The sequence below is a fragment of the Euprymna scolopes genome, chromosome 26 (assembly GCF_053919585.1).
Source record: "Euprymna scolopes isolate OS-2025 chromosome 26, ASM5391958v1, whole genome shotgun sequence".
Taxonomy (NCBI): Eukaryota; Metazoa; Mollusca; class Cephalopoda; order Sepiida; family Sepiolidae; genus Euprymna; species Euprymna scolopes.
The window spans coordinates 59,816,472-59,838,008 of record NC_136507.1 but is presented as its reverse complement, the minus strand read 5'-3'; the positions used below and the strand labels follow the sequence as shown (position 1 = coordinate 59,838,008).

General features: G+C 35.3%; 1 protein-coding gene across 1 annotated transcript in view; it reads right to left on the bottom strand.

Moving 5' to 3' along the window:
• LOC145248096 (endoplasmic reticulum mannosyl-oligosaccharide 1,2-alpha-mannosidase-like) overlaps positions 1-21,537 on the bottom strand; it is a 92,293-nt gene that overhangs the window by 6,786 nt on the left and 63,970 nt on the right. Inside the window, exons 4-9 of the mRNA XM_080109885.1 lie at positions 16,982-17,030; positions 14,450-14,641; positions 11,494-11,642; positions 7,683-7,871; positions 6,236-6,423; positions 5,240-5,363 (exon numbers count right to left, since the gene is read on the bottom strand). Of these exons, the coding sequence (XP_079966011.1) occupies positions 5,240-5,363; positions 6,236-6,423; positions 7,683-7,871; positions 11,494-11,642; positions 14,450-14,641; positions 16,982-17,030 (891 nt within the window). The remainder of the gene's footprint in view (positions 1-5,239; positions 5,364-6,235; positions 6,424-7,682; positions 7,872-11,493; positions 11,643-14,449; positions 14,642-16,981; positions 17,031-21,537) is intronic.

Below are 21,537 nucleotides of genomic sequence, written 5' to 3'. Positions count from 1 at the left end.
TCCGGATTCTGATTCTTTATAAATCTCTAAATATTTAAGTATAAAATTGTTATTTTATCCCAATTACTGCAAAAACACATTCTCAATGTGCATATATTTTCTCAAACATAAAAACACACTTGCGAGGGGGTGATCTAGAGATTTTAGTTTTAGTGGAAGTTTAAATCAAATATTCATTACTAGCAATTCAGCCCAGCTTTACTCGGGCCCTATGTACTGTTCATAACATTATGTGCATATATATAATAAATTCCACAGCCAAACAACGTCGCAGCTCACAAGAGCCATGACAGTCAACAAACCGGAAGTCCAAGACTCGAGTTTCACCCTCATTTGGGCTCATCAGTTAGACACATCCGAGCTCAGGATTCGAAACCCGAGCCTCTTGCATGTGAGGCAAGCACTCTACCAACTGAGCTTGCCTCGCATGCAAGAGGCTCGGGTTTCGAATCCTGAGCTCGGATGTGTTTAACTGATGAGCCCAAATGAGGGTGAAACTCGAGTCTTGGACTTCCGGTTCGTTGACTGTCATGGCTCTTGTGAGCTGCGACATTGTTTGGCTGTGGAATTTATTATACAATCTCTCACATTCTGAAAATCATATATATATATATATTAAAAACTGACTCATATCCACATCTAAAATTTCAAGTGTTTAGACCCAAAATTAGCAGAGGAGTTTAGTAGAGTCTGCAAAGGTGTACTCTTTCAACTTTGACCCCTTGACAGCCAAATTTTCGGCCAACAACTGATTAAAAAGCTTACCCTATGTCTGAATACACTTTATGTAAAATTTCAAATTTTATACCAAAAATTGGTGGAGTAATTTGCTAGAGATCGCAGAGGTCAAATTTTTTTAAATTTTGACTCCAATTTTGACCCCCTTAACATTTATTGTTTTGGGCTCAAATCAAATTAAAAAGTTTGATCCATGTCCAAATTTCAAGTGTTTAGACCCAAAATTGGCAAAGGAGTTTGGTAGAGTTTTCAAAGGTCAAATCGTTGACCTCTTGACAGCCAAATTTCTGAACAAAAACGGATTAAAAAGATTTTCCCAAATCTCAGTATACCCCTTATGTCAAATCTCGAGTCTGTAGACTAAAAACTGATAGAGTAGTTTGGTAGGGAAATGTACACACACAGGCACACAAACAGACAGACAATTTCACTTTTATAGACATATAGATTTTATTATTACAAACAGTGGAAGATGTTTCTTAAACCAAAATCAAATAAAAACAATAATTAAAGGAATCGTTTTTTGCACAGGAAAATAGGGTCAAATTTTTCTGATTCCGATATTCCAAAAAGGTCTGATTTTTCCCATTCCCAATTCCGATTCATTGTCCCAACACTAACATTATGTATTAGTGTTAGGATGATCAATCAGAATAAAAAATCAGGAATCAGAAAATTTTGGAGTAATGAAATTAGTTTCAGAAGAATTTTTGCTTATTTTCCAATGCCAGAAACAATTCTTTTAATTGTTTTGTTTTTTATTCGTTTTTGTTTAAAACTTAATTTTCCATGGCTTGTATTAGTGATGAAATGATAAATATTCATCAGTTTTTAACTACCAGTAATACTACAATCTATAGATTACTCCCGCAAGTATTTTAATGTTTGCAAAAAACATATACTCATATTACATGCGTTTCTGCTATAATAAAATTAGAAAAAAAAAAAAAAAAAACTCTCTAACTGAATATTTAGAGATCTTGAAAGAATCAAAATCAGTAATTATATTGGTATCTAGAATTTAGAACAGAATCGGTAAGTGTATTGGAATCAAGAAAATATTGGAATCGTCCAATTACTATATAATAGGAAATCCACTGTCTAAGAAGCACTTGATATTCAGAAGTTAAAATTTAACAGTTGAAAAGACCCGACAAGTGCAAAAATTTATTTTAATCCTATCGAATAGTAAAATATTCTTCGTAAAGAAATACAGTTTCTTCATTCGTGTCATGCTGGAGGTAAAGCCTGGCACGTCCTCAGAGATTGGAAATTGAGGCCGAATGTTGTTTAAATGTTTGATAAACGTTCAAAGCGTCAGTCATATGCATGGGTCAAAATAATAATAGGAAATCCACTCTCCAAGAAGTATTTGTATTCAAAATTGCACATAATGTTATCATAATACAAGAATGACTTTGCTTATAAAATATACTGTGATAGAAAACAATTTTTTTAATTTCCTACCAGAATTCTGTGGTTTTTAAGCTTTTTTTTTTTTTTAAATGCTTGAAGTAAAAAAATACTCTTTGCTACTTTTTTTTCTTGGAATTCATATATTAGATCCATTGCTCTTTTGGCTTCTCATACAATTGGTTCGATCGCTTGAAACACTTTCTTACACTTGATGCTATTCTCTATCTCTAAAAATTTTTTTTTTTTTTTTTTACACATTGATCACCAACTTATCAAGGCCCGGAAGCCACTCAGGGATAAGGGTTATTGCAAGTACATTACCTTAGTGTGGAGATTTGATGAAGTGTTTACTTAAGGGGCCGGTTGATTAGGAATTTGTTAACATTGGACTTGAAGACATCCAAGTTGTAGTCCAGAGGGAAGCAGGCAGACAAAACAGAGTTCCACAGGCGTGCAGTTCTAAGAAAGAAGCTTTGTTCATGGAATCCGCGTTTTGATTTAGGCACAGATATAGAGTGGGGGAAATTTTTCATAGTGGATTCAGCTAGACGGGTGTTTTTAGTGAAAGATTGGCGAGGGGGGGATAAGATTGGAGTTCAGACGAGCATCTGCCATGGAAATAACGATAAAACAAGGATAGGCTCGCAACGTCTCTTCTGTGGGAGAGAGGTTGCAGGGAAGAGAAAAGGGCATCCCCCACTAAGCCACAAAGTCTATTTTGTACTCTGTCAAGGCAGGATAGGCTGTTTTTAGCAGCTCCTGCCCAGATATGACAACAGTATTCCATCCTTGGACGTACTTGGCTTTTATATAGATAGAGAATTGCATCAGTAGTGAGATATCTTCTGGAGCGGTAGAACGATCCCACCATCTTTCTAGCGACCTTGGCAACAGACTTGATGTACGTGTTCCATTTCAGATCAGGAGTAAAGGTCAAACCCAGAAGCTTGTCAAAACACGGGGCCTCACCCAGACGAGAGCCATCCATCACAATTGATGCCAGATGGGGATCAGAGCGTTGATGATGTAAGGATAGGAGTTTGGTTTTGGATGCATTAAAGGTAACCAGCCACATCTTCCCCCACTGAACCACGCGCTCGAGATCAGAGGAGAGAGAATCAGAGAGAACGTTGTCATTTACAGCCTATGATGTGTTGCCGTAGATGGTCGTGTCATCAGCATAGATGTCAACGAATGATTTAAGTATGTGTTTAGGGAGGTCATTGATGTAGATCAGGAAGAGAGTTGGGCCCAGGATTGACCCCTGAGGGACTCCAGCATTTATATTGCAGGCCTCCGATTTTTGTCCATCTACCACTACTCTTATGAGCCTATCGGAGAGAAAAGATTTAATGATTGAGAAAACATTTCCAGTTATACCGTAGCTGGAAATCTTGTGAAGTAGACCCTTATGCCATACCTTGTCGAAGGCCTTTGATATGTCAAGAGTAATTGCCCTAGAGGAAGCCTTTGTCAAGAGATTCACTAATCCTGTGGGATATAACCGTCAGCACATCTGCGGTAGATCTTGCAGAGTGGAAACCATATTGTGTGTCACTAAGAAGGTTATTCCTGCTGAGGTGGTTTACTATTTCTCTATTTAATATAGATTCCAGCAACTTACTCATAACACACAGGAGACTTATAGGTCTGTATTGAGAGGGAGATGACTTATCACCTGAATTCTTAAATACAGGGCAAACTGATGAGGTCTTCCAGGGAGTCGGAAAGCACTTCTCCTTAAGGCAGCGCTTAAATAGTTTCGTAAGTATGGGAGCAAGTTCTGGTTGAAGCTTTTTTAACACTATAATTGGGATGCCATCAGGGCCAGTTGCTTTACTGGAATCTAGGTTCTTTATTAGCTTGGCGACCTCATGCACGGATATTTGTATGTTACCTAGCTTGTTTTGTGTTATAGGAGGAAATATGGGGAGTTGATGGCCTTCGTCGCATAGGGTAGAATTAGCTGCAAAGTTCTTGGCAAATAGTTTGGCCTTGTCTGACGCTGACGAGATGACCTCTGGTCCATTGATAATGGTTGGGATAGAACGCACACTTCTGTTCAGGATCCTATTTGTTATTTGCCAAAACTGGTGGGATCCAAGCCGCTGATCAGCTACCTTGGATTTAACAGACTGGGCATATAGCTCTTTTGCATTTTTTATTACTCTTTTACAGTGGTTGCTGGCAGACCTGAAAGCAGCTTTAGTCTCAGTGCATCTATTACGTTGGTAGCTATGGAAAAAGTGATTTCTGTGCGCGATAGCAGCAGCACATTCTGGGGAGAACCATGGCTGGCTGTTAGGTTTTTGTTGAGTACGTCTGGGGGCTTCTCACATTTCGTTTTTATCTTAACTGATACAACGGAGTGGTCTGAGGATCCTAGAGGAGAATGAACGGAACATGAACATAGCTCAGGGGAAGTTGAGAGAAAAAGGTCTAAGAGGCTTGCATATTGACCGGGTGTATCGGGCACACGGGTGGGTTCGCGAACAATCTGAGTCAGGTCATAAGCATAATTTACTACCAGACCATGTATGGAGTACTGTTGTTATATCGGGGCTAGTAAGTCTCTGTCTCATTTGAAAGTTTTTGATATTTGTAATTTGATTGACCCCGCCCTGTCTTCTTCTCTGCAACCTCTCTCACGGATATGATGTGACCAGTAAATCAGTCTTTTTTATAAATACTATTATGTCATGTGTTCTTCGAAATTGTCTTATCTTTTCTCTGCTTCTTTTATTCTAGCTCATTTTACTCATTAATCTGCATTACTTCACCATTTTGATGCCTTATTGTAATATAGCTTCCTATTCCCATTGTTTCTTTCCAAGAACTACAAACTTGTGGAACTCTCTTCCTCCTACCTGTAGGAAATTTTAAAAATTGTTTTCTATCACAGTATATTTTATAAGCAAAGTCATTCTTGGCTTTTTTTTTTTCAAAACTAAGGCCAAAAGGCATCTCCTGTCTTTGTAATAATCATCTTTTATTTTTGTTAGCTCCTTACATCAAGTGGTTTCACACCTCGTCTGGAGTGATCCCCCCCCCCAAAAAAAAAAAATTAATAAAAATTAAAAATTACCATTTTGGGGCTAAAATTTCGTCCGCCAAGTAATTCACCAAAATATAACAATTTGTGCGGTTCAGATTCTCTCATCAGATGAAGTTGCATTCCTTTGACAGCTTCCACATAATCATCTCTAAATCTTGAAAAAAAAATAAGGTGACAAATAAAAATAGATTTCAACAGCATAAAGTATTTTGAATTATTGCAAACATTTATATTAATATGAGAGGCATGTTTCTGTTTACTACTTTTTGAGTTACATACTTGAAGTACTAGAAATGATCACGATTGTTCCTATTTACTTGCCTCCCCACGGATGGATGGTCACATTTAATGCTGCTAAGACTAAGCTTGTTTCCTTCAATAATTACAAAAAACCTTTTCAACCACCAATAGCTATGGTTAAAGATACATTACCTGAAAGTACTTCTTTAAAACTTCTCCCATGTATGGAGTATTGTTGTCACATTTGGGCTGGTACATCTACTACTAGTCTCTCACTCCTGGACAGGGTTCAAAAGAGAGTCGTCAACCTAATAGATCCTGAACTGTCATCTAAGCTTCAGTCTCTCTCCCATTGATGAAATGTTGCAATCCTCTGTCGGTTCTACAAGTATTTTAATGTTTAATACTCTGATGAACTACAAGCCCTTGTACACCCTTGATGTAAATACCCCCAACAAATCCGACAAGCAGCAAAATCCCACCCCTACACAGTAGAGATCCCCAGATGTAAGAAAGTCTTCTTCTCTAATAGTTTCTTCCTTAGAACTGCTAGACTTTGGAACTCCCTTCCGGGTTCCTGCTTTTCCAACTGTACTGACATGCAGACGTTCAAATCTAACGTGAACAGCCATCTTGTTGCTCAACTACCTACATAGTATCCCTGCAACTTATGAGCCCAGATAGTAGCCCCCTACATCAAAGTGGCACTGTGCCTTGTTTGGGGTGAAAATGGAAGAATAAAAATTTAAAAAAAAAAAAAGGAAAGAATGGCCAAATAATACTTACGAATCATTTTTCTTGCCAGTTTGTAGCCATTGTTTTAATAAATATTCATAATAACTGTCCCCTCGGGCTCCAAGGGTGATGGTTGCTGTCGTACGGAATTCTCCTGTTTGCGCATTGATAAAGATCGGTACCAGACCATCCTTTTTAGGTTGGTTGTGGATATGATTGGAAACTTCATTGACTGCTGCCTACATTGAACACAAGCAATAAAAAAATAATTGTTAAAACATAATACAATATACACACATATACTAGCAGGCTGTTCAGCATTGCCTGGTCATAAAATATGCTTAAATATTTTAATTTATGCAGATCTCATATTTATTATTATAGAGCCAATTCTGTATTAATTATTATATTGTACCCAATATATAGTATACTGATTTCAAAAGTTTTAAAAAAATGATTTGGTGCTATCAGCTAGAATCAAAATCAAAGCATTTGGCGCCCCAGTGTTATTTGCTAAATCTGAACTAAGTCAACAAGCATATCAAAATTTTACAAATTAACCAACTTTGCATCAACTTATGCCTACCAAGTTCCAATTTTTTTTTTAATTCTGAGCCATTAGCAGCTATTTTTACTGGCTAAAAAAAACAAAACAATTTGTTTCACAGGTCTGAATCCTCTATATATCAAGTTCCATGCATGCAGACTAAAAACAAAGTAGTTTGGTACAGACAATGTCACTTCTTATATAAATATATATACAGGGTGGGCCAAAATAAGGGTCCTATTTTTAAAAATTCATAAATTCATGTAAGTTTTAAGAAGTGTTTTTCGGCCAAAATTTGTTTTGTTTATTTCAAAAAAATCTTGGAAGGGTCAGTCTACACACACATAAAGTTTGGTGAGTTTAACTTTTATTTTGTGGAAGTTATTCAAATTTAAAGATAGGACCCTTATTTTGGCCCACCCTGTATAATAAGAACAAATAAAGAGATAGAAATAAAAATAAAAAATAATCTTCATCTATCAATCTACCAAGATACAGAAAGCTCTACATGGATGAGTGAAGCAAATAAAATTTAAGAAATAAATGACAACAGTTCAAAGATTGTAAAATTGGCTCCTTCTATTGCACTAGAAAATTACTCACATCTAACAGTATCCTATATCTCTACAAAGCCACCATTTGCTCATGCATTTTCCACATATGAGCCTGTGCATCAACCAATAGTCTCTCTCTATAAGACAAGATCTAAAAGAGTTTCCAATCTAATAGGTCTCGCACTGTCAATCCAGGTCCAACCCTTGTTCCATTGCCACAATGCTGCTTTCCTGTTCTGGTTTTACAAGTACTTTAACGGAATGTCTGATGAACTACTAGCACTGGTGCCCCCTTGATATAAATACTCCTAACTCAATAAAGAGCAAAATCCTACACCTTCATTATAAAAGCACCATGATGGTAGAGAACTTTCTATCCCTAATTCACAATACATACCTCATATTTTGGATCTCTGAAAATTCTGCTCAAGTCTCGGAACTCCAGTTGTATAGTTGTGACCTCTGAGGTTGTGCTATCTGGACCCCACCTAGGTGGGTGGGCTTTTTTGGTTTTCAAGTTTACATCAGAGTAAGGTATTTTGGAAGGAGAGTCGAAGCAGTACATCAGTCGATCGCCAAGGTCTTTCTATTGAAGAAATAGCAATTAGATAAGAACATTTTCATTTCAATACAGACATGGTATCTCTATAACTAGCTATTATTAACAATTGGTTGGATGCTCCCACTTAAGTTAGTCCCTTCCATTGGCCAAGCTGCTGCTGCTTATTTTTGTTTTAAGTTGCATACGGCTGAAATTATAAATGGTAGAAATGGTAGCTATTTTGTTTAAGATTTTGGAAAGGGAGTTTCCTTTTCATTAATCTTATGTTTTTTAGACTTTCTTTCAATATATTAATGTGGCAATATTTGTTTAGTTGCCACTTTCAGTGTAGTAACACAGATATTCTTGCTGAGCGATGAGGCCTGTCGCATAGAGTTAGGCAATAGATTTCCAATAATCCCATTCTTACAACTCTCTCTCTCATCTGACCAGCATACAGTGAACATGCATACTTTGGTGTCATGTATAATATTGTACCTATTTACTAGGTCTCCCCACGGGACAGAGTTAGACACCAGGGTCGTTTTTTAACGTGGAGAAATGGTACAAAAATAAAAATTGTCTCAGTCGTATAGGATTTCTCCTCCACCGAAAGAGAACAAGAAAATGAAGTGCAGCATCTGAAGAACAGATGGTATTTATTTGCTCCCCCACCGAGCAAATTAGGCACAAGGCCGATTTTTAATGTGAGGAGTGAAGGGGAAATGGGGACCAACTCCCCGGGGAGTAGGGGAGCTGGATAGTGACAATTGGTATGAAGGGTTGCCCCTACATTGACCAAGGTCTTATATGTGGGGCCGCCCCCACATATGGTCTTTGCTTGCAGTATCTGCCGGAACAGATAATACACTTTGATCTTGACCAAAAGGCCAAAACCTGTGTTGCATGTCACCACCCAAGCAGACATCACAGCCAGAAATCTAGACCAAGCAGACATCACAGCCAAAACAACCCAAGAAGCAGTGTGCTGAACTGGACATCAACTAAGCAGAAAAAGTCCATACCACTAAGGTATGTCTTATTGTTTTGGAATACCGTTTGCTAACACCAGAGAGGCTTGATGACAAGCTATGGATCTGGTGTGCCTTTCCAGGCACGTTGGGTTTTTGGAAGTCTTTGGCTAAAGGACTGGATCAATGGGACTTGCATGTTTCAGTTTAGTCTCATTCTGCAAGTCTGCCATTCAATCTTGAGAGGTCATGGACCACTTATAACATCCAAAAAATAAACATTATTTCTTTATAAACTGGATTTATGTTTTTTTATTTTGGAAAAATTCCTTTGTTGCAGGACTGACCAAATTGAACAACAAATTTAGATCAACACAAGTGTGGTCATCACAGCCAATGCAGTGAATGCACAGACCATGTTCGTAATGCTATGTATGGGGTCACTAATCAGTGATAAGTTATTAGAAGGTAGGCTTGGTTCTTGAGACTCTTGGATAAAAACTGTGTCGATGAGATTTGTGTTTCAGTGTAATCAGGCAAAACTCATTCTGTGAGTCTGCTATTCAACGTTGGAAAGAGAGGACCACGAGTAATATCCAAATATAAATGAATGATAAACATTACATCAAATAAACTGAGCTTGTGGTTTTGTTTTGGAGGAAGAATTCCGTTGTTGCATGATTGACTGGACAACAACTTTGGACAAGTGTGGCTATTACCGTCAATGCCATTTATCAGTGGTTATTAAGAGACTTTTTTTTTTTTTAATTGTAAACTGGCACCTTTTATTAATTCATAAAGTTTTTTTTTGTCTACTGTTTGTTTTAGGAGATTACATATGAATAGCCTACAAAAATTGGAGATAAAATGAAATTAAAATGCACCAAATTATTTAAATTTTAGAATGAAGAATCACTTTTGCATATGATCTTAGTGTAAAATAATAACTCATGTATAGGCTGCTATAGGAGTCATCCTTAAAAATGCTGTTTGGTCTGGAAGAGGGTGATTACTAGGGCTAGGACAACAGCATATTCTTTTCATTGCTTTGACTCTCGAGTGTATATCTGTTGATATCTTATATGCTTTTATATAGAGTGATGTGGTTCTCAGTTGATTAATTGTGTTTAACTGTGTCGGATATATACTTGAGAGTCAAAACAATGATAAGAATATGCTGTCGTCATAGACCTAGTGATTATGACTGGTTGGTATTTCAGAATTGAGTTATAATTTTACAGTAAATGTATAGAAGTGATCTCTCAGTCTAAATTCTAAAACCTTGTTTTTGTTTATTTTTTTAAGTTCTTTTTGCCGCTTACTTTTTCAGACTGTTTATATGTAATTCACTAAAAACGGGAGAATCTCATTTGTATTTTTAGTAGTGTTAGCACACAGATCACGAGAGTTCGGTACACTTGTCACCAACACTTTATGCGCTTGCTCTGCAAGGTGGAGCATCAAGTCTATGGCAACAGATTTAAGGACCTGCCATTCTGTTTCTGGTTGATATCTCTGTTGGTTTGCAGAAGAGAGAACTGGTTATGAAGTTCTTGAATTGGGCGCCAGCATCAAACTTCAAATTGATCTGCAATGCTGCGTTACTCAGTCTTTCCATGCTGATAGAAATGCATACTGGTGAGCGTTTGCAGAAGAAACCAAGCATGGAGGAGCCTGTGGAGACTCAAGTAAACTTTACCGAATGGTAAAGCAAATGAGCGATGAGTGTCAGTGGAATACTTCGTTCGCATGATGGTACTATCATTCCATCCCTGGATGAACAATTGAAGCATTGATGAATTGCTTAATCATCCTACTCCTGCAGCAAATGTGGATGTGGACCAAGAAAAGAAATATAACTAATACCATGCACCCTACATTAAATGAAGTGAGAGACGTCTTGTGCCACTTGTGAAACAACAAGGCTCCTGGTTAGAATGGGATACTGGCAGAAATCTACAATGACATGCCTGAGGTGCTTGCTTATTCTACAAATTTTTGAGGCAATTTGGTGCACTGAAACATTCCTTTTTGATTGAAGTGAGATAGCATGTCTCACATTCTTCAGAAAGTGCGACAGGAAAATCTACTCAAATTGTTGAGGAATCAGCTTCATTAATGTTGTGGCAAAGGCCTTTGCTGTTCTCCTGCTGCGTTGAATCCAAAGCAGATGGGTGATTATTTGAGAATACCAGGTGCTGTATATAGGAGGATGTAAACATCTGATTGTAGGAACTGCAAAAACTTAATGTAATCATCTCCCCTGACCAAGCTATACAAGGAATGTTTGTGAATTTCATATTCGCACAACACTTCCTTCTTTAGAGGAAGACAGTTCAATCCACCTAGGGTGAGTGCTGCTGCTTGCACAGCTTCAATAAAACTGCTTTCTTCTGTGCCACTGAAAGTAGTATTGAATACCATTTTATTATACTTGTATTATATCAACATTTTTTTTCCATGACCCGGGCGCACCAGCATAGGATGACCTAGATCCACATACATCCAGCAAATTGCACATGATACCAACTGTGATCTTGAAGATCTGAGGCAGCTGATGGAAGACAGAGAAATCTGGAGAGTCACATTGGTCTGGGCAAGGAGCCTGACCAGATAAATAGATAGGTATCAACATTAGAAATCTGGTATCATGACAATCATAGAAATGAGGAGAACAAAAGAAAAAAGTTACTTACTGCTTTGTGTTTAAAAATGACGTCACCTGACAAATGGTAAGCACTTAGAAGTCCACCAAGAATACGAATTGTCGTCTCAAATAAATTCACGTCCTGATTAATATCAAGCGTCATGTGTTTCTCAACCCAGTCACGGGCTTCAGAAAACTCTGTTTAGAAAGAAAACAGAAAAACATCTTCAAAACAAAATATTCATTACATCTTCTAAATATAAAGAATATATATATATATATATATATATATATATATAAAAGTGTGTGTGTACATTTCCCTACGCAATAACTCTGTCAATTTTAAGTCTACAGACTCGAAATTTGATATACAGGGTACTGAGATTTGGAAAAATCTGTATAATCCGTTTTCGAACAGAAATTGTGCTATTAAGGGGTCAAAGTTCAACGATTTGACCTTTGAGAACTCTACCAAACTCCTCTGACAATTTTGGATCTAAAAACTTTAAATTTTAGATATAGGTTCCTTGGACATGGATCTAACTGAATAACTTGATTTGAGCCCCAAACAATAAATGTAAAGGGGTTATAATAGGGGTCAAAGTTAAAAAAAATTTGACCTCTGTAGTCTATTACTCAGACAATTTCTGGTGTAAATATTTGAAATTTTACATAAAGGGTATTTCAGAGATAGGGCAAGCTTTTTCATCGGTTTGGGTCAAAAATTTTTAGTTACCAATATATAAATGTATGTATGCATGTTTGCCTAAAACTTTCGACAGAGGCAACGGATTTTTTACAAGATCAGTATCATTTTAAAAGTTCAACCTTTCAGATGACAAATATCGAAAAATCGACACTTTTCTACCGGGGGTGGGGGGGGGGGGTTGGCTTTTTTCACTGATATTTTCGAAAGTCATCCTCTCCTTTCTATTGTCTAGCCTTAATTTAAATCTATGTCAGTTCCAATTTGGCAGTGGTCGTAATAGCAAAGACGTCAGGTTTTTTCCCCGTTCTTTTCCTCGTTTGCAGTACGGGTTTGAGTCTGCCTTCCTACTACCACTTTTTTTTTTTTTTTTTTCAACATACACCTTCAAACACCCGGGCAACGCCAGGCTGAAATGCTAGTTAATCAAGAAAAGCTAATTTGTTACAAGTTCAACATGAAAAAGAGGTTTTATCATTTTTGTCCAGAGTTCCCAGATATTAAAAAAATGAAAATTTTTAAAAATCTTCATGATGTGTGTACGCGTAACAAAATGAAAATATCATATTCCAAATATCATATAAATTGATCAAATAGTTTTATTTTTAAATAAGAAAATCAAACTTTATGAGCATCCAAGCAGTGACCGTCTCACCTGCCATTTTGAAAAAAAAATATCAAGAAACAAAGAGAGATAACAATAACTCATACTTGATTTTAACTGTAAAGCCTATGAGTTCCTATTAATCACTTAAAAATGATTTTCTTCATAAAAATAAAACTACTTGATCAATTTACATCATCTTTAGAATATGATATTTTCGTTTTATCGTGGGTACATATAGCATACGTCCACTAATTAAAGTGCAGATTATTTGTGGATTTTAGTAATAAAAATAGTTTGAATTTAGTTTGAGAATTTTGGAGATAAGGGTTTATGATTTAGTTTATTTGATGCATTTTTTGGAACATGGGAACCTGAATGGAATTTGGAACCAAACTCTTTAATTTATGGGAGTCAATTGTTCTCATTCCATCAGCCATGACTAGGTAAAAGTGTTTTTTATAATGTTATTGTTAGTTATTATCACAGGTAATAAGGATTAAAACTTCCAGATGACTACCACTTACACAACAACAGATTATTAATCAATACCTTTAGCCATTACGTTACAGGTTCACACAAATTAAATAAAGTTCAGTTTGAAATTCCATATAGATTCCCAATAGAGTAATTCTGAAAAAAGTCTTCATGCTTTTAGAATGTGCTTTTACTATAATCGGGGTAAAAGAATAACAATTTTATAGTTAAATATTTAGAGGTTTATAAAGAATCAGAATCAGTAGTTATATCGGAATTGGGGAAAATATTGGAATCATCCCATAACTAATATCAACATTTTTCTGGTTACTTAATGCCAAACCCAATAATTTTGGTAAAAAGTTTCATGCTTCCAGTTCTTTACATCTTCAAATATTTATTAATGGTGCTTGGTTTGGTTGTTTTGCTGAGAATAACTGTTGTTTTTGACTTTGCAGAACATGATTGAATTTTGCAAAGGGAAAGGAAAAAAGGAACTTTTAATAAGAATTTGGAAGACTACATCTTCCTACTACTGCTTAACATAAATATCTTAATAAGAGTTAACATTGGTAACCGTTGTTTTTAGTAAAGCACTACTTTTTGTGACTGCCACATTGACCACATCTACTCTTGCTGCTGACCATGACACTTGGCAACGCACTGTCCATCAGGCTGTCACCTCCTTTGAGGTCTCCCGCACAGAGAATCTACGGGAGAAACGCTGCAGAAGGAAGATCCGGGAAGTCTCGGCAGCCGTACCTGACGTGATTGACTGCAGCCGCAGCAGCCAAACCTGCTTGTCTCACATCGGGCTCGTCAGCCACAAGCGTGCCTGCAGTCAACGTGGACAGCCTCCTTTATAGGATCTTCATTCACGAAACCAAACCAAGAAGACTTTTTTTGCAATGCATGTATGAAGACAATGAATAGGCTTAGGACATTGTAATGGTGAATTTAATATGCAAATGAGTTGAAAGCAAGTAATATAAATAAGCATTAATTTGAAATACGGTGCAATTTGAAATTCGAATCGTTGGAATGCGTACTGGAGATCGTGTAACAAAAAGGAAAGACAAAACTTTTGTGACTGCCAACTAGTGATAGCAAAAGACTGTAATTTGACAACCATTACAGTCAACGTGTTACAGATGATTTAACAACATATCACTCGAAGAACATTAACATCTTATGCATCTGACATAAGCACCTCCTCACCTTCTTTTAGTCCCATGATGTACATGGTGTCTAAGGAGTCTACAAGGGTCAGCCCAATACCAAACCATTCCTGGTACGTTCGACCGACAGGCCTCAATTCATCATGGCCCCAGGCAAATTGTTTGTATGCCTTCCAAGCATGTGAAAAGGCATTTATCACAGCCAACTGCTTCTTGTTCTGGATCCCACCTGCTGTAAAATTGAGAGTAAAAAAAATCCACGTTAAAAAGAAAGAACAATGTAATGTAGAAAATATATTAAAAAATATGAGAGCATTATAGTTTGATTGAAGCATTGTATTTAATGAATAAAGGGATTTTACATTTTCAGGTTATTTCTTTTTAATCTTTTTTTTTAATTCCAAACAAGGCATATTGCCACATGGAACATAAAGGGTTACTATTTGGGGTCATGATTAGCAAAGAATTCTAAAGGCTTGAGTTGTGCGATGTCTATTCACATTACATTTAATCTTCTGGATGTCAATAAAATCAGGGTAGCAGGAAACAGAGAGGGAATTCCAAAGTCTAGCAGTTTGAAGGAATAAACTATTAGAGTAGAAGGCTTTCCGGCATCTATAGACCTCAACAGGGAAGGGGTGGGATTTTACTCCTTGTCAGGTTAGTGAAGAGTATGTACATTAAGAGGACACAAGTGCTATGAGTTCAGAGTATATTTCATTAAATTCATTGTAAAACAGGCATAATGATGCAACATTGCAATGATGGGACAGAGGTTGGAATTTGGTAGAGTCCAGGACCTATCAGATTTGAAAATCTTTTGGACCTTCTCTAGTAGGAAGAGACTAGTGGTAGATGCATCAGCCCAAATGCGGCAACAGTACTCTATGGGTGGCTTTGTAAAGATATAAGTTGTGACAATGCAGAACATATGAACATTGGGAAAACTGAATAAGAAGGAAAAAGCAAAGAAACAATATATAGTGTTTTGGTAACTGTTTTTTGTAATAATTTTATCACTATTTTCCTTCGGTTTACAAACTTGAAACTAGTGCAGTCCTAATATTACAAAGCATCTCCTCTTTATCAAAAGGTACCCAAGAAACGAGTGTACAGTAATGCAGTGTTAGTAATGCAGAAAACAGTGTTCAGCAATCAGACTTGAAGTTAGAATTACGGCAAAGTAAATCAGCCTTTAAGTTTTAATTGTATATTTTATAGTTTATTTTCCAAATGTGCCTTGAGAGGGTTAAATACTATAAATTAATCAGAATTTATTTCAAATCAATTAAGCCATTGAATCTCAGGGTATCTAAAAAAAATTTTTTACTACTGAGTTGCAGTGTTGTGTAATGACTAATATTGGGTCAGAATACACAAATTGAAACGAAAGTTATTTTATTTAGACAGCAAAATATTGACTGTCTTGACACTGAGTACATGTGATATATTTTATAAATCAAGAGGCTGTACATTCCAGATAAAATTCACATGTAATGATAAGGAGCAAAGCAGTTCATACAAAAAAAAAATCACATTGCACTTTGAGCAATAAGTTTGTGACTTATTACTGCAAGACTCATTTATATAAATTCATACATCATGGAACAAAAAAAGTTTTAGCAAAATTCACAAGAATTTTTAAGAGGGTTTCAACAACTCTTAGAGAGAAGTTGATGAATATTAATGAATTGTATCCTTCAGAGTAATTATGCAGGAAACAGTACTGTTATATATTACTAGCAGGCTGCTTGGCATTGCCTGGTTATAAAATATGTTTAATATATTTCAATTTATGCAGATATGATATTTGTTATTATAGAGCCAATTCTCTATTAATTATTATATTGTACCCAATATATAGTATTGATTTCAAAATTTCAAAATTAAATATGAATTGGATGAATCAAAACCAAAACATTCATAACTTCAGCATTATTCGCTACCATTTGAGCTAATAACAGATGTATATCAAAACTTTATAAATTAGTAGACTTTAACATATACATGTATATTTGTGCATGTGTAGAGGAGCACTTAAAGTCGACTTACGCTTGCCAAGTACCAATTTTTCAATTTCAACTCCTTAGCAGGTATTTTTACCGACTAAAAACCAAATTAAATTTGTTCCACATGTTCAAATCCCCATATATATCAAGTTTCAATTCTGCAGACCAAAAATTTGGTAGAGATTGTTTCACACACACACACACAAGGTCACTTATATATATATAGATCATATAGATTTTAAAAAGAAATTATCTGATGTCCTATTTATAGGATAATAGTACTTAATAGGTTGATATCCCTTCACATATACTGCTCTCATTCAATCAATGTCAACTGCATTCTTGGGCTCTACCCATAAAATTGGATATTTTAAAATATGAAAAATTAGAATAAAAAAAGGTAATATAATGTTATGGGTTGGGGTGGGGGGGGGTAGAAGGACGGTTTTCCTTATTCAATGTTGAGCAATACCAGATCATCCTGCTAGTGTTAAGATAAAGTTGTTAATACATTTTTTTTTTTAAATAAATTAAAAAATAAATAAAAACAAAGTGAGACAAACCTTTAAAAATTTTTTGAAAGAAAACTTTCTCTTCGCCTGGATTATCGAACTACAAATGAAAACAAAAGAAAAGTAAAATATATTTTTACAATAATTTAAAATTCTTCTTCATCATCATCAGCGTCGCAATATTTTTTTGTTATAATAGTTGTAGGTGAATAGACGTGAATGTTTGGATGGTTTCATTTATATCCAGGAATGAAAGTAATAGACCAATCAGAAGACAAATCTGCTTAATCACCCTTGACATAGAATTATTTAATGCCTTACTGGATAGAACTAAGCTCTGCTCCTCATGGACTTAATCTTTGGACTATTAATATGAATAATAATAATATTACTACTACATTTTTGCCTCGGACTATGCATTTTATCTACGTGCAACCGATATTCATAATTCTCTTTTTTTACTTTCTTTAATTTCCCAACTAGGATAATTTTGGGGAGGGGGGGGGCTACTCTTAAAAGTTTAACATGTATTGGACAGCTTTAAAAATTAATTTTTAAATTAACTTATCTCTGGCAAGGTCTTTCTCAAATTCATCCATATCACTTCCTTCCACATTTTTTTTTTACCTTCTTCTGCCCACTGATTCTGCTACCTCAACTGTCCTACATCATTTAATGTGATTCAACATGAAAATCACCTGTTCCAAACACATCTCCCCTATATTGTCCAAATTTAATTTTCCTTCTGCAGTCATCAGATCTAAACCTGCCTATGTGACCAGACGCGTGTCTCCCCCATCAGATCGCAGACTCCCAACGTTGTGTATCATTAATTTTTCGTTCGACTATTCTTTTTATGGCCGGATCGTCATTTTCTCGCTGGCGACTGTGGATGGGAACACGCATGGTTTCACAAAAGTAGAAATATAATAAATCGTGGAACAAAGAAAGGAAAAACACAAACGCCAATGATCACATATAATTGACTGTTGGACGTGTGTGTGTGTGTGTCTTCTCCCCGTTCTATTGATGTTATATTCGTCTCTATTTCTGTTTCACAGTCAACTCTAAAAACTGTCCAACCCCCATCGGCCCGAAGGGCATCTACTTGTCTCCTCTATGTTGGAAACTGAGGTCACCCCCCCCTAACCCCGGCTACTGGAAGCTGCCCTTCCCTGTTTTATCTGTAGGTTTCTATTGTCATGGTTAACTCTAAATAAGCTCCATCTAAAAATACCTGCAGATTCATTGTTTGCTACTTCCTATCTATTGTTGATTGTAGGATATTTCCTATTCCTTTGTTTATTGCACCCCCCCCCTCTCAGCACTTAGTGACTTAAGTCCACCTCAGGTTCACTTTATAGAATCACACCTAAAAATCATATTACATGCTCATCTATCATTCTCGTATCATTTTTCTTGAGATAACACAGATCTTCAACCCTCATTGATCTGGTTTCACTTTTTGTTTCTTTGAACCTTTTTTTTTTTTTTTTTTAAATATTTTCTTAAAATTTTGTTTGACAAAAAAGTTTAGAAAAAAAATAAAAAATACTTGAAAATAAAAAGTATTTTGGCTTCTTCGAACCTTTTTAAAAACCTTTAAAAGATAAACATACACATGATTTGTTTTGAAAAAAATTTTTTTTTGCTAAACATTATCTATCAAAAATCAAAATAGTTATAGTAAAAAAAAATGTTCAACAGCTTTTTTGGAAAAAAAAATTAACTAATAAAACAAAATTACAATAGGTTGTCTTTTTTTTTTTTACGATTTCCACTTATTTATTTTCCTATTTTCTGTTTCGTATTAAGATTTGATCAGCGATGCTTGGCATAATTTGGTGGTTAATGTTCTGAGCAAAGTTGAGCAGACACTTAGATACATCCGGTTCATAATCTGCACAAGTACCCACTCTGCTAGTTAATAATGATAAGTGTAGCAGCAAAATATACCTTTTGTGCACAAAATGAAAGTGCTAAAATTGTTTCTGCACATACACCTGCCTGAATTAATAAAAACAAATAAAAATATTATGAGCCAATCAAATGCATTTCTACAAAATTGTAAAATTTGCTTTTTGATCTACCTCGAGCACATATTAGGTGAAAGAGTTGAGAAAAAGCCCAGGATAATGCTAAAATTCATATTACACTCCTGTTTCCCTCCCCCCACTTAATTGATAAATGCAATTCACATATTTATATATGTATGGATAATCATAAATTGTAAATAATCATTTTTTTTAATACCTACAGACACTAGTGTATCATGCTTTTGCAATCATAAATCCAGAAAGTGATAATAGACGCTGATCGAAGGATTCGAACCCCACAACAAAGCCACCTTTCACTCTGTTAGCGAGGAACTAAATCCCTAGAGCACCATCAACTGCCACGGAATGAAGGGAAATTTTAACATTAACATTAATTCAGATGATCTACAGTGATCGAGCGATAGGAAGTTGCAATCTTGCAACAAGGTCAGCTGACCAACTACTTTTTATTTCCCAGACAGTGCTCAACTTTTAAGAACTTATTTCATATATATATATATATATATATATATATATATATATATATATGTACCATGCCGAGTCATAGAAATTTCCAGGTTGTTATCTGAGGGCGCATTAATTCACTGGGAGAGATGTACTACCAGTCTTCGTTAAGACATGCATCTAAGAGAAGGTAACTGATGTAAAAACCTGTGGTCTACTGTATACGCTATCCTGTGGCAGTCATCTGCACCAACAAAGGTTAGCAATAATACAAAAAATTGTGGTTGGTTCTACACAAAGCTTTCACAACTATACACAAAATCAACCTACAAGAAAATAAAAAAAAACAAAACCCATTTTCATTTATAATGATGCATAGCAGATTTAAAGTTTATTATCTGATGGAAAATTTTTCAACTGACCTCCCTCCCTTTCTTCGGGGCATGACAAAGACTAATTAACAGAACAGTGAATTACGGTTTTCTGTATTTTACTGGTTTTGCTTTGATTTTCTTGTAGGCTGATTCTATGCAGATTTTTCTACACACAATGCATATGGATACCTTATTGTAAATTTGTTGACTAAAAACATTGTACTAACCATTTACTTAGTGCTCCTCTTCTTTTTCTTCCATATATTTTATCAATTTTATATTTTCTTCCATATATTTTAGCAAATTTGACCTCGACATAAATCTTGAGTTTATCTATCATGCGATAGCAAAGACTAAAGATTAAAAAAGGCATTGAATTTTGTAATGGAGCTTTTGAAATATGATAAGAGAGATGTTATCACTGTTTTAAGGGAATTCATTCTATACTTTTTAAATTTATGACCAAATATGTAAAAGTAAAATTTAATTGTTCTTGTCTAGAATTCCTCCTATATTAAATAAAAAAAAAAAGAAAGAAAAATTTGTATGATGTATATCACCATGATAAAACCAAAATATATTTTAAAAATCACATAAATTGATCAAGTAGTTTAATTTTTATAAAGAATAAGCGGCTAATGGGAATTCATAGATATACACTGCAACAAAGTTTTGAATTATTGTTGAGTTATCTCCCTCGCTTTTGCTTTGTTAGATGTTTTCAAAATGGCAGGCGAGACAGATACTCCTTTCAGTGCTCATATAATTTAATTTTCTTTATAAAAATAAAACTACTTGATAAATTTGCATAATTTTTGGAATATGATATTTTCGTTTCATCAAAAGAAAATCAAGTAAAGCATGTGTGGTTCGTCTGCAATCACTACTAAAGTTGCCCTCCTCCCCTCACGATTACATCTACTTGAATAAGTAAAGAGGAGTGGTTATTACTAATAAATTCTCAATGCAATCACTAAGCGTGTGTAATCTCTTTCTGAAATTACTATTACTTGAATAAGTAAAGCATTAGTGGTCCTTCCCATCGCAGTGATCATTTTTACTTGAATAATATAAACAAGCCTAAAACACACTTTATTTAATTTGGGGGGGGGGGTAAATTAGAGTACTTTGTAGATATTTACCAAAGACTAAATTTTTTCCCCAATTTAGTGAACATTCTCAATCCTCTGAAAAATTGTTTCGTGCACTAATCTTAATTTTTATAGCATTATGTTTAATCAATTCTTTTTGCCATTGTAAACAGCTGACCAGCATTGTATTGTTAAAAGAATGGCTGTAATGTTGTTGACATGTTGTGGGTAGTGTTCCTGGGTATGACCTTAAAAGACAAAGCCCCATTTGGGGGCTCTAAGGAATGTGGAATTGCCTCTTAGTTACCATTCCTCCCAGGTTCACTTTGGCCTGGAGTGGTAATACCTGTTAGGGTATCTGCTGCAAAACTTAATCATGTTACGCAAAGTCAAAAACCAAAAAAGTATCTTTCTGCAAAACAATCAAACCAAGTACTATGAATAAATATTTGAAGACAAAGAACTTGAGGCATAAAAATTTTTGGTACTTGTACAGTTTAATCAAGACATTAAAAAATGAAAATATTGAAAAAAAATTTAAATTGTACGTATGTGTTATGGAATTAAGTTTTCTGAAAAAAAATTTCACTTAATTTGTTATGATACCAAGCAAAAGGTTCGATTTTAGGAAGACAAGCTAG